The sequence below is a fragment of the Cherax quadricarinatus genome, chromosome 44, assembly GCF_038502225.1.
Source record: "Cherax quadricarinatus isolate ZL_2023a chromosome 44, ASM3850222v1, whole genome shotgun sequence".
Taxonomy (NCBI): Eukaryota; Metazoa; Arthropoda; class Malacostraca; order Decapoda; family Parastacidae; genus Cherax; species Cherax quadricarinatus.
The window spans coordinates 18,286,006-18,304,480 of NC_091335.1; the positions used below are offsets into that span (position 1 = coordinate 18,286,006).

At 39.9% G+C, this 18,475-nt stretch overlaps 1 protein-coding gene across 4 annotated transcripts in view; it reads right to left on the minus strand.

The window, feature by feature from the left end:
* The window catches only part of Hem (Nck associated protein 1 Hem), a 111,951-nt gene that overhangs the window by 57,281 nt on the left and 36,195 nt on the right, over positions 1–18,475 (minus strand). For 2 of the 4 annotated variants that reach the window (XM_053789075.2, XM_053789073.2), the window contains exons 8-11: positions 13,268–13,406; positions 12,939–13,082; positions 12,679–12,829; positions 8,808–9,009 (exon numbers count right to left, since the gene is read on the minus strand). In XM_053789075.2, coding sequence (XP_053645050.1) covers positions 8,808–9,009; positions 12,679–12,829; positions 12,939–13,082; positions 13,268–13,406 — 636 coding nt within the window. Of the gene's footprint in view, positions 1–8,807; positions 9,013–12,678; positions 12,830–12,938; positions 13,083–13,267; positions 13,407–18,475 lie in introns of all 4 variants that reach the window. The other 2 variants (XM_053789074.2, XM_053789072.2) reach the window with 1 other exon arrangement.

Genomic DNA, 18,475 nt, shown 5'->3' on the forward strand with positions numbered 1-18,475 from the left:
AGCACAATGGCCATCTCCCACCAAAGTAGGGCAACTTAAATAAAAAGAAAGACTTTCACCATCATTCTTTCACTCTCTTGCCCTTCGTGATCTGACATCACAGATCTGTTGTATGCATGTGTAAGCATACAACAACACATGCACACACTTGCATACAGATGCACACACATTTTAAATACATTGGACATTTCCCAACAAGGTAAGGTGACCTGAAAAAGAAGAAACACATACACCATCATTCACTCCATCCCTATCTTGCCAGAACTGTGCTGGCAATATAACTCAGATGTTTCTCCAAATGCAGACACTGTACTTCCCACCTCCAGGACTCAAATCTGGCTAACCAGTTTCCCTGAATCCCTTCAAGAACGTTACCTTGCTCACTCTACAACAGCACATCAAGTCATTAAAACCATTTGACTCCACTCACTCTATAATATGCCTGTTGGATGTCTAAGCCTTTCTTGAATAGTGGATGATGCCACTGTATTATGAAACCCAAATAGACTGCAACACCCAGGGAGGTACTACCGTACTGCCAAGCGAGTGTAAAACGAAAGCCTGTAATTGTTATACATGATGGTAGGATTGCTGGTGTCTCTTTTCTGTCTCATAAACATGCAAGATTTCAGGTACATCTTGCTACTTCTACTTATACTTAGATCACACTACACATACATGTACACATTTATGTACACACACTCATCCAAGTTTTCTCTGATTTTATCTTAACAGTTCTTGTTCTTATTGCTTTTCCTTTTATATCCATGGAGAAGTGGAATAAGAATCTTTCCTCCGTAAGCCATGTGTGTTGTAAAAGTCAACTAAAATGCCGGGAACAATAGGCTAGTAACCCCTTTTCCTGTATAGCTTACTAAAAAGAAAAAGAAGAAAATCGTCAAAGTGGGATGTTTGAATGTGCGTGGATGATGTGCGAATGATAAGAAAGAGATGATTGTGAATGTTATGAGTGAGAAGAAGCTGGATGTCCTGGTTTTAAGTGAAACAAAGCAGAAGGGGGTGAGGGAGTTTCGGTGGGGAGTAATAAATGAGATTAGGTCAGGGGTTTCACATAGAGTTAGAGCTAAAGAAGGAGTAGCAATAATGTTGAAGGATAAGTTATGGCAGGAAAAGAGGGAATATAAATGTATTAATTCAAGGATTATGTGGAGTAAAATAAGGGTTGGATGTGAAAAATGGGTTATAGTAAGCATTTATGCACCTGGAGAAGAGAGAAGTGTAGAGGAGAGAGAGATTTTGGGAAATGTTGAGTGGGTGCATGGGGAGTTTTGAACCAAGTGTGAGAGTGCTTGTGGTTGGGGATTTCAATGCTAAAGTGGATAAAAATATTGTGGAGGGAGTAGTAGGTAAATTTGGGGTGCCAGGGGTAAATGAAAATGGGAAGCCTTTATTTGAGCTATGTGTAGAAAGAGGTTTCGTAATAAGTAATACATATTTTATGAAAAAGAGGATAAATAAGTATACATGTACAAGGTATGATATACCAAGTAATGAAAGTAGTTTGTTAGATTATGTATTGGTGGATACAAGGTTGATGGGTAGGCTTCAGGATGTACATGTTTATAGAGGGGCAACTGATATTTGGGATTATTATTTAGTTGTAGCTACAGTTAGAGTAAGAGGTAGATGGGATGAATGGAAAATGGAAACAAGTAAGAGAGAGGTGAAAGTGTATAAAATAAGGGAGGAGGAAGTTAGGGGAGATATAAGCAACTATTGGCAGAAAGGTGGGCAAGTGCAAGTATGAGTAGTGGAGGGGCTGAAGAGGTTTGGAACAGTTTTAAAAATGAAGTACGTATTAGAATGTGAAACAGAATTTTGTGGTTATAGGAGGGTGGGTGCAGGAGGAAAGATGAGTGATTGGTGGAATGATGAAGTAAAGGGTGTGATAAAGATGAGCAGAGTATATGGAAATTAAAAGAAAGGTGAAGAGCATGGTGAGAGAGTGCAAAAGGAGACCAGATGATAGAGTGGGAGAAGCACTGTCAAGAAATTTTGATGAAAGCAAGAAAAAATTTTGGAGTGAGATAAACAAGTTAAGAAAGCCTAGGGAACGAATAGATTTGTCAGTTAAAAACAGAGTAGGGGAGTTAGTAGATGGGGAGCTGGAGGTATTGGGTAGATGGCGGGTATATTTTGAGGAACTTTTAAATGTCGACGAAGAAAGGGAGGCGATCATTTCATGCAATGGCCAGGGAGGTATAACATCTTTTAGGAGTGAACAAGAGCAGGATGTGAGCATGGGGGAGGTGTTTGAGGTATTATGTAGAATAAAAGGGAGTAAAGCAGCAGGAACTGATGAGATCATGACAGAAATGGTAAAAGCAGGGGGGATATAGTGCTGGAGTGGCTGGTATTTTTGTTTAATAAATGTATAGAAAATGGGAAGGTACCCAGGGATTGGCAGAGAGCGTGTATAGTACCTTTATGTATAGGGAAGGGGGACAAAAGAGATTGAAAAAATTATATGGGAATAAGTTTACTGAGTATACCGGGAAAAGTGTATAGTAGGGTTACTATTGAAAGAATTAGAGGCAAGACATAGAGTAGGATTGCGGATGAGCAAGGAGGCTTTAGAGTGGGTAGGGGAAGTGAAGAGCAAGTGTTTACATTGAAGCAGATATGTGAACAGTATTTAGATAAAGGTAGGGAGGTTTTCACTGCATTTATGGATTTAGAAAAGACATATGATAAGAGTCCTAGGTAGTAGGTTGGTAGACAGCAATCACCCAAGGAGGTGCTACCGTCCTGCCAAGTGAGTGTAAAACGAAAGCCTGTAATTGTTTTACATGATGGTAGGATTGCTGGTGTCCTTTTCTCTGTCTCATAAACATGCAAGATTTCAGGTATGTCTTGCTACTTCTACTTACACTTAGGTCACACTACATATACATGTACAAGCATATATATACTACACACACCTCTCTGGGTTTTCTGCTATTTTCTTCCTAGTTCTTGTTCTTGTTGATTTCCTCTTATCTCCATGGGGAAGTGGAGCAGAATTCTTCCTCCATAAGCCATGCATGTTGTAAGAGGTGACTAAAATGCTGGGAGCAATGGGCTAGTAACCCCTTCTCCTGTATAAATTACTAAATTTAAAAAGAGAAACTTTTGTTTTCCTTTTTAGGCCACCCTACCTTGGTGGGATACGGCCAATTTGTTGAAAGAAAAAAGAATATGATAGAGTGGATAGGGGAGCAATGTGGCAGATGTTGCAAGTATATGGAATAGGTGGTAAGTTACTAAATGCTGTAAAGAGTTTTTATGAGGATAGTGAGGCTCAGGTTAGGGTGTGTAGAAGAGAGAGAGACTACTTCCCAGTAAAAGTAGGTCTTAGACAGGGATGTGTAATGTCACCATGGTTGTTTAATATATTTAAATATGGGGTTGTAAAAGAACTAAATGCTAGGGTGTTGGGGAAAGAGGTGGGATTAAATTATGGGGAATCAAATACAAAATGGGAGTTGACAGTTACTTTTTGCTGATGATACTATGCTTATGGGTGATTCTAAAGAAAAGTTGCAAAGGTTAGTGGACGAGTTTGGGAGGGTACGTAAAGGTAGAAAGTTGAAAGTGAACGTAGATAAGAGTAAGGTGATGAGGGTATTAAATGATTTAGATAAAGAAAAATTGGACATCACATTGGAGAGAGGTAGTATGGAAGAAGTGAATGTTTACAGATATTTGGGAGTTGATGTGTCAGCAGATTGGTTTATGAAGGATGAGGTTAATCATAGAATTGATGAGGGAAAAAAGGTGAGTGGTGCGTTGAGGTATATGTGGAGACAAAAAAACGTTATCAATGGAGGCAAAGAAGGGAATGTATAAAAGTATAGTGGTACCAACACACTTACATGGGTGTGAAGCTTGGGTTGTAAATGCTACAGCGAGGAGGTGGTTGGAGGCAGTGGAGATGTCCTGTCTAAGGGCAATGTTTGGTGCAAATATTATGCAAATATGGTGCAAATATTATACTGAAAGCAGTGAAGAGTTTTTACGAGGATAGTGAGGCTCAAGTTAGAGTATGTAGGAAAGAGGGAAATTTTTTCCCAGTAAAAGTAGGCCTTAGACAAGGATGTGTGATGTCACCGTGGTTGTTTAATATAGTTATAGATGGGGTTGTAAGAGAAGTAAATGCGAGGGTCTTGGCAAGAGGTGTGGAGTTAAAAGATAAAGAATCACACACAAAGTGGGAGTTGTCACAGCTGCTCTTTGCTGATGACACTGTGCTCTTGGGAGATTCTGAAGAGAAGTTGCAGAGATTGGTGGATGAATTTGGTAGGGTGTGCAAAAGAAGAAAATTAAAGGTGAATACAGGAAAGAGTAAGGTTATGAGGATAACAAAAAGATTAGGTGATGAAAGATTGAATATCAGATTGGAGGGAGAGAGTATGGAGGAGGTGAATGTATTCAGATATTTGGGAGTGGACGTGTCAGCGGATGGGTCTATGAAAGATGAGGTGAATTATAGAATTGATGAGGGGAAAAGAGTGAGTGGTGCACTTAGGAGTCTGTGGAGACAAAGAACTTTGTCCTTGGAGGCAAAGAGGGGAATGTATGAGAGTATAGTTTTACCAACGCTCTTATATGGGTGTGAAGCATGGGTGATGAATGTTGCAGCGAGGAGAAGGCTGGAGGCAGTGGAGATGTCATGTCTGAGGGCAATGTGTGGTGTGAATATAATGCAGAGAATTCGTAGTTTGGAAGTTAGGAGGAGGTGCGGGATTACCAAAACTGTTGTGCAGAGGGCTGAGGAAGGGTTGTTGAGGTGGTTCGGACATGTAGAGAGAATGGAGCGAAACAGAATGACTTCAAGAGTGTATCAGTCTGTAGTGGAAGGAAGGCGGGGTAGGGGTCGGCCTAGGAAAGGTTGGAGAGAGGGGGTAAAGGAGGTTTTGTGTGCGAGGGGCTTGGACTTCCAGCAGGCATGTGTGAGCGTGTTTGATAGGAGTAAATAACAAAAAGGCACAATACCGTGACTGGAACGACACACAAACAACCCGCACATAAAAGACAGAAGCTTACGACGACGTTTCGGTCCGACTTGGACCATTGACAAAGTCACACTAACAGAGGAGGAGCAGAACGGCTATATATAGGCAGGAAGAGGTGGAGGTAGTAGTAGTGGTAGAAGTAGTAGTAGTAGTAGTACAAGAATTGTATATAATACCGACAGGATGAAATGACACATGCACAACACCCGGGCATCCCCACCGTAGACGTTTCGCCATCCAGCCAGCCACTGGATGGCGAAACGTCCACAACAAAGACAACCAGACGCCGCACATGTGTCTAATTTCATCAGTAGATGTAGTAGAAGAAGAAGAGGTAGTAGTAGTGGTAGTGGTAGTGGTAGAAGTGGGAAATAAGGAAGACGAGCCAGTCAAATACAAAGGAAGGGGAGCACTGCAAGAGAGCTAGAAACCCACAGAGGGAGAGCAAGCGCACCGAGGTGCGTGAAAGGGGAAGTGGTGAAATAAAATAAAGAAGGAACAGAAACACGAGACAGGAGAGAGAAAGACAACCCAGAGGAGAAAAGGAGAGAGGAAAGGGGAAGAGGAAGAAGAAAAAGAAGAAGAAAAAATGAGGATTCAGGTTAAGTCACGGGTGTTCTGAAGTTTGGAGCATTTTACAATGTAGTGGGAGAGGAAGGCATCTACAGAGACGAAGCCAGGGCTAAGGTTCATACAAGGAAAGTTGTGTATAAGAGAGGATTCAACTAAACGGCGACTGTTCGACAATAACAATGCTCTTTTCTGTCACGTCAGAGATCATAGCCATCCTATTGACTGGTCTTCTGCTAAAACTGTCTTCCCTACTTCCAACTCGAACAGTCGCCGTTTAGTTGAATCCTCTCTTATACACAACTTTCCTTGTATGAACCTTAGCCCTGGCTTCGTCTCTGTAGATGCCTTCCTCTCCCACTACATTGTAAAATGCTCCAAACTTCAGAACACCCGTGACTTAACCTGAATCCTCATTTTTTCTTCTTCTTTTTCTTCTTCCTCTTCCCCTTTCCTCTCTCCTTTTCTCCTCTGGGTTGTCTTTCTCTCTCCTGTCTCGTGTTTCTGTTCCTTCTTTATTTTATTTCACCACTTCCCCTTTCACGCACCTCGGTGCGCTTGCTCTCCCTCTGTGGGTTTCTAGCTCTCTTGCAGTGCTCCCCTTCCTTTGTATTTGACTGGCTCGTCTTCCTTATTTCCCACTTCTACCACTACCACTACCACTACTACTACCTCTTCTTCTTCTACTACATCTACTGATGAAATTAGACACATGTGCGGCGTCTGGTTGTCTTTGTTGTGGACGTTTCGCCATCCAGTGGCTGGCTGGATGGCGAAACGTCTACGGTGGGGATGCCCGGGTGTTGTGCATGTGTCATTTCATCCTGTCGGTATTATATACAATTCTTGTACTACTACTACTACTACTTCTACCACTACTACTACCTCCACCTCTTCCTGCCTATATATAGCCGTTCTGCTCCTCCTCTGTTAGTGTGACTTTGTCAATGGTCCAAGTCGGACCGAAACGTCGTCGTAAGCTTCTGTCTTTTATGTGCGGGTTGTTTGTGTGTTTGATAGGAGTGAATGGAGACAAATGGTTTTTAATACTTGACGTGCTGTTGGAGTGTGAGCAGGGTAACATTTATGAAGGGGTTCAGGGAAACCGGCAGGCCGGACTTGAGTCCTGGAGATGGGAAGTACAGTGCCTGCACTCTGAAGGAGGGGTGTTAATGTTGCAGTTTAAAAACTATAGTGTAAAGCACCCTTCTGGCAAGACAGTGATGGAGTGAATGATGGTGAAAGTTTTTCTTTTTCGGGCCACCCTGCCTTGGTGGGAATCGGCCAGTGTGATAATAAAAAATAATAATTCAGAGTGTGGAAATTAGGAGAAGGTGTGGAGTTAATAAAAATATTAGTCAGAGGGCTGAAGAGGGGTTGTTGAGGTGGTGTGGTCATTCAGAGAGAATGGATCAAAGTAGAATGACATGGAGAGTGTATAGATCTGTAGGGAAACGAAGGCAGGGTTGAGGTTGTCCTCAAAAAGGTTGGAGGGAGGGGGTAAAGGAGGTTTTGTGGGTGAGGGGCTTGGACTTCCAGCAAGCGTGCGTGAGCGTGTTAGATAGGAGTGAATGGAGACGAATGGTTTTTGGGACCTGATGAGCTGTTGGAGTGTGAGCAGAGTAATATGTAGTGAAGGGATTCAGGGAAACCAGTTATTTTTATATAGCCGGACTTGAGTTCTGGAAATGGGAAGTACAATGCCTGCACTTTATGGAGGCATTTGGGATATTGGCAGTTTGGAGGGGTGTGTAATAGGATGGTATTTAAATAAGTGGGGCCCTGATATTACATTCCATAGGGTGTTTATTATATTCAGGTCACTTTTTATATTGTATCTTTATATATACTTCTAAACTGTTGTATTTGGGCACAAGTGAGGTGAAAGTGTTGAATGATGATGAAAGTATTTTCTTTTTTTGGATTTTCTTTCTTTTTGGGTCACCCTGCCTAGATGGGAGATGGACAATTTGTAAAAAAAAAAAAAAAAAATAAAAAATTCTGCACACCATAAAGTTTTACTTACATAGCTTATTTCTTAATATTTTGCATAACATATCTGCTTCAATTTTGTCTTTCAACTGCATTATTAATTCACTTGCCATCACTTGTGAAGTTTCTTCACTTCTCATCATAAAATTAATCATCAAAAGATAATATATACTTCTATCTGGTTTTCAATATACCCATTCAGATTTTCCCTTCTATCACTGCATTCATCCATTCACTTTCTTTACAGTCATACCTTGAACATTATGATTTCAAATACAGCATAACATTTCACAATTGAAGAAAAAATAATAATAAATAATAAAGAAGGGAATGTATGAGAGTAGTGTATAGTGGTGCCAACACTCTTATGTGAGTTTGAAGCATGGATTGTAAATGTTGCAGTGAGAAGGAGGCTGGAGGCAGTAGAGATGTCGTGTCTAAGGGTAATGCGTGGTGTATGTAAATATTATGCAGAGAATTTGTAATGTGAAAATTAGGAGGAGGTGTAGTTACTAAAAGTATGATTCAGAGGCCTGAGGAGGAATTGTTGAGGTTGTTTGGTCATTTCGAGAGGATGGAGCAAAATAGGATGACCTGGGGGTGTATAAATCTTTAGTGGAAGGGAGGAGGGGTAGGGGGTAATCTTAGGAAAGGATGGAGGGAGGGGGTGAAAGAAGTTTTGTGTGCAAGGGGCTTGGACATACAGCAGGCATGTGTGAGCATGTTAGATAGGAGTGAATGGAGACAAATGGTTTCTGAGACCTGACGAGTTGATGAAGTGTGAGCAGGGTAATATTTTGTGAAGGGATTCGGGGAAACTGGGTAGCTGGACTTGAGTCCTGGAGGTGGGAAGTACAGTGCCTGCACTTTAAAGAAGATGGGGGGTTGGAATATTGACTGTTTGGAGGGACATCTAAACTGTCGTATCTGAGCACCTCTGCCAAGACAAGTGTTGTGTGTGAATGATGGTAAAAGTGTTTCTTTCATTTCTGGGTCACCCTGCCTCAGTAGGAATTGGCCGACATGTTGAAAAAGAAAAAGAAGAAAAAAAGGAGATAAAGTCAAAAATGGGAAACTAGTCAGTTCATGAGCTGTATTACATATTATTATTTTGCTATTTTTATTATTTTTCCATTTCTTATGTAAAGTATACAGAGTGCACCTCCTATCCTTTTTTTCTGTATAGGGAAAAATTACAGAAAATCAAACTACATGTACTCTGATACTCACCAGAAAATAGAGAGATCTGATGTTTCTATCAACATTTCATCTAAATAATCAACCATCTTTGTGTGGAAGACAATTTGATTAATAAGGGCTGCCAATTCTCGATTATTCTTGAGATTCAACCCAGCACGGTTAGCTGTTGCATATGCTTGAAGCCGAAACCAATCGAGACGGATGCCACGAAAGTCAAATGATGTACCTTCCTCTACTGAATATAAATGAGAAAGAGTGTGGGTAAAACAGCATTAGATTCAGGGAGTCAGTTAGTAGTTGGCACAGAACTCAAGATGAATGCAATTACTGTTATACAAAACACTAAAATCAGTGACAAAATAAAGTATCATGTCAATACAAAAAAAAACCATATTAATTGTATTCACATGCAATCCATGGATCTGAAAAATTAATCACTGATGATACAGACAAGGTTTTTCACTTATAGAACAATCAGCATGGTGAATGAAGGCATAGGCTTATTCAAATGAAAAGGTAATTTTTGTTTTTTTTAACACACAGGCCATCTCCCACCGAGGCAGGATGACCTGAAAAAGAAATACATTCACCATCATTCACTATCAAAATCAAAACTTACTTCACCTAATAGGTTTGGCAAGTCTTAGTTTCATAATTTAATTAAGTTGCCTTTTTTTTTTCATGCAGTCACTCAAATTAAGTTAAGCATGCAACATGATTTACCAAATTGTGTGCAAGCAGGAGATACTATTGGTGTAACATCATTTGATTTTATATTCATGTTAACCAGTGCTTATAAGTACAGTATAAGAAAAATGCAAACAAGAGGGAGGGTATGCTGGAGGTGCATAGGGGAAAGAGAAGGGTGATAAAGGGTGATAAGGAAGGGTAGAAAGGAGTAAGGAAGGCACAGGAGGGAGGGATATTGTGTGTGCACCAGACATGGACAGTGGCAGACAATGACAAGTGTAAATATTAAATTTGTAATTCTTTACCAATCCCTGCCTACCTGCCTAACCCTGTCTTGCTCTGCCTGATCTGGCCTGTTCTACCCTGCCTAATCTGGCCTGTCCTGCCCCGGCTGCTCTAGCCTGTCCTACCCTGCCCAGTCTGATCTACCTTGCTCTACATGCCCCAGCCTGCCTGACTGCAATACTTGCCTGCCCTGCCTGCTCTTCCTTGCCCTATCTGCCCAGGCCTACCATATTTCCTGTGGTCTGTCTGCCCTTCCCTGCCTGCCCTGACCTTGCTTGCCTTGTCCTGCTATACCTGGCCTGGCCTGGCCTGGCCTAGTCTGTCCTGTCCTGTCCTGCCCTGCCCTACCAGCTCTGGACTAGCTGCCATTCCCTGGCCTGCCCTGCTTCCTCTGCCCTGACTTGCCTGTCCTACCATATCCTGCCACTTTGCCCTGGCATAAGCCTATGAAAGATAGGCTTTGCTGTTGGGTGCCAATACCTCTGGATATTTTAAGCTGACACCTATATTTATCACTCAGAAAACCCCAGTGTGTTTCAACAGCAAAAAGTATCCAAGGACAGGTTGGGTGTTTTCTAGTGTCTTGGAATGAATTACCGTAAAACCACGTGCTGTACTTTACAGTTTGAATTATGATAGTTGTGAGATATGTTACATCTTCTGGAACAGATTAATATCTTAACTCAAGAGACCACTATACTATAGAAACTTTTAAGATTACTTGCTATCTTAACTGTATATGTAAATGGAAATGGAAAATGTTTAGCAAGCTTCCATTTTACACTTGTATGGTTTAAAGACCTAGATAGTGACTACACAAAACAGTGAAAAAATATGTTAACTGAGTTGCATTTTTTCATATACACACATACCATAACCAGAAATGTAGACAAGGAAAATAATAAGGTATTCTGTATCTAATTCCCATTATTTTTCAGTAAGCTACCGAATGTACATATATGTATACAGTACTGTATACAATGGTAGTGCATGCTGTACACAAAATACAGGGTGTCCACAAAAACACTCCCTGATTTCAAACAGGTATAACATGTAACTTTATTGTAGTAATCTTTCACAGTTAGTAGCTTCAGATGCAGGATTTCATTCAGTTTCATGTGGTGTAGGGTAGCATTAAAGGCACTCAATGTGTGCCCCTCTGGTTGCTTGGCAAACATCAGTGCAATAGTCCAGTTTGGTACAGGCACTCTGCAGCATATCTGGAGTTGTCATGCAAACTGCTTCAGCGATCAAAATTTTCAGCTCCTCCAGGGTTGCAGGTAGTGTTGGTACGTAAACTGTGCTCTTCACGTACCTCCAAAGAAAGAAGTCACTAACAGTTAGGTCCGGTGACCTCGCAGGCCACTTGCAGAGGTCACCGGACCTAATTGTTTGTGATTTTTTTTTCGAGGGTAGGTGAAAAGCACAGTTTACATACCACCACCACTACCTGCAACCCTGGAGGAGCTGAAAATTTTGATCACTGAAGCACTTTGCATGATAACTCCAGATATGATGCAGAGCGTCTGAACCAAACTGGGCTATCGCATCGATGTTTGCAGAGCAACCAGAGGGGCATACAATGAGTGCCTTTAATGCTACTTTATACCACATGAAACTGAATGAAATCCTGCATCTGAAGCTACTAACTGTGAAAGATTATTACAATAATGTTACATGTTATACCTGTTTGAAATCAGGGAGAGCTTTTGTGGATACCCTGTACAATACTGTATACAATGGCAGTGCATGATGAACACAAAATACAGTACTTTATATACTGGGAGGGCATGCTTTACACACACATTACAAAATACAGTATCATGGCATGCACTTGGCAAAAAACCTAACAGGTGAAAAGAATTTATGGACACTACAAAATATTTTTGTTGAAAGAAATTTTTGCATATTGTCAGAAATTTTAAGATTAAACAAGGAATGGAAGGGAATAGTAAATATATAATGTGATCTGTATATATGTTTGCATGTACAGGGGTGCCCCACTTATGCAGCAGGTTAGGTTCCAGGCTACTGCTGTAAAGTGAATCAAAGCCTTTTTCACTTTCAAATGTATATAAAAGCCTAATATGATGTTTACACTTCCAAATATTAAGTAAGCAAAAGAGCTAACCCTAAATATGCCTATACAGTACACACATTCTTTTTTTTTTTTTTCAACAAGTCGGCCGTCTCCCACCGAGGCAGGGTGACCTAAAAAAGAAAGAAAATCCCCAAAAAGAAAATACTTTCATCATCATTCAACACTTTCACCACACTCACACATTATCACTGTTTTTGCAGAGGTGCTCAGAATACAACAGTTTAGAAGCATATACATATAAAGATACACAACATATCCCTCATATCGTCATTAGCTTATACTGTATTGAGTGAATATATTTATTGTAAGACGTCTGAATAAATGAAAAATGGGTATAATTAAACTGCTGTATTAACGAAGTGCTGTAAAGTGGGGCCTGCCTGTACTGTATTGATCTATTATATGACATGTTCATTGTGAAAATGAAAAGTGTGATTTGTGAGTCATAATGCATTTTATTTAACTAATAACAATTTCCTGTTTAGTGTGACATCTAAACTGCCATATTTGTGTGCCTCTGGCAAGACAGTGATAGTGTGAGTGATGGTGAAAGAGTTTCTTTTTTGAGTCCCCCTGCCTCGGTGAGAGACAGCCGGAGTGTTAAAAAAAAAAAATGGAATTGGTGTAGAAAGAAAAAAAATACCTGAAACAGAAAAATTGAGTTTTACTATTAACACCCCAAAACCAAATGTACCAATACAGTACAGTACTATATTTCACAATGATAAACATCAAGTTAAATTTACTTATGGAAAGAGCTAATTTTGTTTTTGCATATCATGGGAAATTTTTATCAAAAACAATACTCTATGCCATAGATTTCACCTTGTTTGACTGATAAATTTCCAATTTCATTGCACATTGATGATAAAATGATTGATTCTTCCTCTGGTAGGTTTTGCAGTTCTTGTATCAACTGATTAAGGGCAATGGCATCATACCCACAAAGGTACTGTGTGTAATATCGTTGCAGCACCTGCAAAAAATATATAATATTCAGCAGAAATTTTTTAATCATATTTAATTTTGTTTTATGCATACAAATTTTATTAAATCTCATAAAATGATTCCAATAATCAAGTGACCTGTGAATACTTCTTGATCAGTGCTCGTATTTCCTCCATATGAAAAAGTAGTTCTGGCAACTGACGATCAACTAAATCATCTGCTGTTTTGCCTTTAACTTTATGCAGCGGTGGGTTCTCATGGTGACGTAGTAGCCACAATACCTAGATGCAAACAAAATATCTTTATATTACTATTGCAAAAGCATCTGTTTCACATATTACTGTTTGATTTTTATGGTTCATTTAGGATTTTAAATACTTATGAGGATAAGAAAGTGAAGATGGCTTTCATCATAATATCTTTAAATCATTTAATGTATAATGCATGACTGTAAGCATTTCCTAACCTCATCTCTCGAAAAGCTTAGACCCATGAACACAAAGAGAGCTTTGGGACCCAAAAGCCCTGGTTGGTCAGTCAAAATGAGAGCCAATTCTTTCATGGCAGTGCGGAGATATTTACGTCTTTCACGATGCATGAGTGGCCTGTGGGTAAAAACAAAAAAGCAATGAAGGCATGTTCAGCAGAAATTATTGCATTACTAATATTACATAATAAAATAACACAATTTTTAACCAGCAAGTGAGAATGCCGGATTACAGAGTGGTTAGGTTAGAATACACTTAATAAAATTAACCAACTTGACTTATACAAGACAGTTCATTGAACATTGGCAAAAATCGAACATTTCTGCTGCTTTGAGCTTAATTTCAAGGTACTTTTTCTCATGAAACCAATCAAAATCATATCTATTTCTGTAATGTATCTTCTATTCTATCAAATGAGACCAAAAAAACGAGAATACAACCATAAAAACCATAAGAAAATATACCGCAAAGAGGCAGCTAATGACTGAGAAGTGAATTCTTTATTTATCGTCCAATTTTTTTAATTTTTGGTGTACGTTAAGAAGCATCTTTCGATCATACACTGCCCAAGTTTCAATAAGATAGCCCAACAAACAACTGAGAAAAAAAATACGTATTTACCAAAAATCATGCCCAAGCCAGGTACTCGAAATAAGTCACTTCGTCTGACTTTTTTGGGCTATCCTAGGTTCTCTATACATACGCTGCTATGTATGATAATCTATGTAACTGTATTTGTGTATACCTGAATAAACTTACTTACTTCTATTCTGTCGACTGAGTACAAAAAACGCCCATTCACCTATTTCAGCAACCCAATAGTGGTCAGAAACTGGAAATTTGGCCAATTTCACATAAATTTCAACAGATGCCAATTTCAAAATAGTGTCCAGAATAAACAATGCAGACATTCCTGGCACTAAAATAACATTTTCTCTGTTCTTTAGTCATGGCTCCAAGCCCCTCTTATATTACTCTTGCTTACCATTTGGAATTTTTATTCACACAAAAAATAGAAAATTTACTGTTATGCAGACTACTGCATTATTGTAATAATTGTATAAATAATGCCAACTCATTCTTGACTGCATATTGGAATTTGGACTGGTAGGTGCACACGTATCAGACAGTGACGTTATTTGTTTACTTTTGAACATTGCTAAAGAATAGAACACTTACGCTAGTCTGAGCTCAATTTCAAGGTACTTTCAGCTTGAAAGAAATCAAAATCATATCTATTTCTGTAATATATCTTCCATTCTATCAAATGAGACCAAAAAACCGAGAATACAGCCATAAAAACCATACAAAAATATACCGCTAAGAGGTGGCTAATGGCTGAGAGGTGAACTCCATTATTTATGGTCTGATTTCTTTCATTTTTGGTGTACATTAAGAAGCATCTTTCCATCATATATTGCCCAAGTTTAAATAAGATAGCCCAACAAACAACTGAGAAAAAATAATGATAATAATAAGTCTGTTGAGTGTACCTGGTAAAGTGTATGGTAGAGTTATAATTGAAAGAATTAAGAGTAAGACGGAGAATAGGATAGCAGATGAACAAGGAGGCTTTAGGAAAGGTAGGGGGTGTGTGGACCAGGTGTTTACAGTGAAACATATAAGTGAACAGTATTTAGATAAGGCTAAAGAGGTCTTTGTGGCATTTATGGATTTGGAAAAGGCGTATGACAGGGTGGATAGGGGGGCAATGTGGCAGATGTTGCAAGTGTATGGTGTGGGAGGTAGGTTACTGAAAGCAGTGAAGAGTTTTTACGAGGATAGTGAGGCTCAAGTTAGAGTATGTAGGAAAGAGGGAAATTTTTTCCCAGTAAAAGTAGGCCTTAGACAAGGATGTGTGATGTCACCGTGGTTGTTTAATATATTTATAGATGGGGTTGTAAGAGAAGTAAATGCGAGGGTCTTGGCAAGAGGCGTGGAGTTAAAAGATAAAGAATCACACACAAAGTGGGAGTTGTCACAGCTGGTCTTTGCTGATGACACTGTGCTCTTGGGAGATTCTGAAGAGAAGCTGCAGAGATTGGTGGATGAATTTGGTAGGGTGTGCAAAAGAAGAAAATTAAAGGTGAATACAGGAAAGAGTAAGGTTATGAGGATAACAAAAAGATTAGGTGATGAAAGATTGAATATCAGATTGGAGGGAGAGAGTATGGAGGAGGTGAATGTATTCAGATATTTGGGAGTGGACGTGTCAGCGGATGGGTCTATGAAAGATGAGGTGAATCATAGAATTGATGAGGGAAAAAGAGTGAGTGGTGCACTTAGGAGTCTGTGGAGACAAAGAACTTTGTCCTTGGAGGCAAAGAGGGGAATGTATGAGAGTATAGTTTTACCAACGCTCTTATATGGGTGTGAAGCGTGGGTGATGAATGTTGCAGCGAGGAGAAGGCTGGAGGCAGTGGAGATGTCATGTCTGAGGGCAATGTGTGGTGTGAATATAATGCAGAGAATTCATAGTTTGGAAGTTAGGAGGAGGTGCGGGATTACCAAAACTGTTGTCCAGAGGGCTGAGGAAGGGTTGTTGAGGTGGTTCGGACATGTAGAGAGAATGGAGCGAAACAGAATGACTTCAAGAGTGTATCAGTCTGTAGTGGAAGGAAGGCGGGGTAGGGGTCGGCCTAGGAAGGGTTGGAGGGAGGGGGTAAAGGAGGTTTTGTGTGCGAGGGGCTTGGACTTCCAGCAGGCATGCGTGAGCGTGTTTGATAGGAGTGAATGGAGACAAATGGTTTTTAATACTTGACGTGCTGTTGGAGTGTGAGCAAAGTAACATTTATGAAAGGATTCAGGGAAACCGGCAGGCCGGACTTGAGTCCTGGAGATGGGAAGTACAGTGCCTGCACTCTGAAGGAGGGGTGTTAATGTTGCAGTTTAAAAACTGTAGTGTAAAGCACCCTTCTGGCAAGACAGTGATGGAGTGAATGATGGTGAAAGTTTTTCTTTTTCGGGCCACCCTGCCTTGGTGGGAATCGGCCAGTGTGATAATAAAAAAAAAAATAATGATAATAATAATAATAATAATAATAATAATGATAATAATAATTTTTTTTTTTTTTTTTTTTTTCAACAAGTCGGCCGTCTCCCACCGAGGCAGGGTGACCCAAAAAAGAAAGAAAATCCCCAAAAAGAAAATACTTTCATCATCATTCAACACTTTCACCACACTCGCACATTATCACTGTTTTTGCAGAGGTGCTCAGAATACAACAGTCTAGAAGCATAAACATATAAAGATACACAACATATCCCTCCAAACTGCCAATATCCCAAACCCCTCCTTTAAAGTGCAGGCATTGTACTTCCCATTTCCAGGACTCAAGTCCGACTATATGAAAATAACCGGTTTCCCTGAATCCCTTCACTAAATATTACCCTGCTCACACTCCAACAGATCGTCAGGTCCCAAGTACCATTCGTCTCCATTCACTCCTATCTAACACGCTCACGCACGCTTGCTGGAAGTCCAAGCCCCTTACCCACAAAACCTCCTTTACCCCCTCTCTCCAACCCTTTCGAGGACGACCCCTACCCCGCCTTCCTTCCCCTATAGATTTATATGCTTTCCATGTCATTCTACTGTGATCCATTCTCTCTAAATGACCAAACCACCTCAACAACCCCTCTTCTGCCCTCTGACTAATACTTTTATTAACTCCACACCTTCTCCTAATTTCCACACTCCGAATTTTCTGCATAATATTTACACCACACATTGCCCTTAAACAGGACATCTCCGCTGCCTCCAACCGTCTCCTCGCTGCTGCATTTACCACCCAAGCTTCACACCCATATAAGAGTGTTGGTACTACTATACTTTCATACATTCCCTTCTTTGCCTCCATAGATAACGTTTTTTGACTCCACATATACCTCAACGCACCACTCACCTTTTTTCCCTCATCAATTCTATGATTAACCTCATCCTTCATAAATCCATCCGCCGACACGTCAACTCCCAAGTATCTGAAAACATTCACTTCTTCCATACTCCTCCTCCCCAATTTGATATCCAATTTTTCTTTATCTAAATCATTTGACACCCTCATCACCTTACTCTTTTCTATGTTCACTTTCAACTTTCTACCTTTACACACATTCCCAAACTCATCCACTAACCTTTGCAATTTTTCTTTAGAATCTCCCATAAGCACAGTATCATCAGCAAAAAGTAACTGTGTCAATTCCCATTTTGAATTTGATTCCCCATAATTTAATCCCACCCCTCTCCCAAACACCCTAGCATTTACTTCCTTTACAACCCCATCTATAAATATATTAAACAACCATGGTGACATTACACATCCCTGTCTAAGACCTACTTTTACCGGGAAGTAGTCTCCCTCTCTTCTACACACCCTAACCTGAGCCTCACTATCCTCATAAAAACTCTTTACAGCATTTAATAACTTACCACCTATTCCATATACTTGCAACATCTGCCACATTGCTCCTCTATCCACTCTATCATATGCCTTTTCTAAATCCATAAATGCAATAAAAACTTCCCTATCTTTATCTAAATACTGTTCACATATATGCTTCAATGTAAACACCTGATCTACACATCCCCTACCCACTCTAAAACCTCCTTGCTCATCCGCAATCCTACATTCTGTCTTACCTCTAATTCTTTCAATTATAACCCTACCGTACACTTTTCCTGGTATACTCAGTAAGCTTATTCCTCTATAATTTTTACAGTCTCTTTTGTCCCCTTTCCCTTTATATAAAGGGACTATACATGCTCTCTGCCAATCCCTAGGTACCTTCCCCTCTTTCATACATTTATTAAACAAAAGTACCAACCACTCCAACACTATATCCCCCCCTGCTTTTAACATTTCTGTCATGATCCCATCAGTTCCAGCTGCTTTACCCCCTTTCATTTTACGTAATGCCTCACGTACCTCCCCCACACTTACATTCTGCTCTTCTTCACTCCTAAAAGATGGTATACCTCCCTGACCAGTGCATGAAATTACTGCCTCTGTTTCTTCCTTAACATTTAAAAGTTCCTCAAAATATTCTCGCCATCTACCCAATACCTCCATCTCCCCATCTACTAACTCCCCTACTCTGTTTTTAACTGACAAATCCATATTTTCCCTAGGCTTTCTTAACTTGTTTAACTCACTCCAAAATTTTTTCTTATTTTCATTAAAATTTCT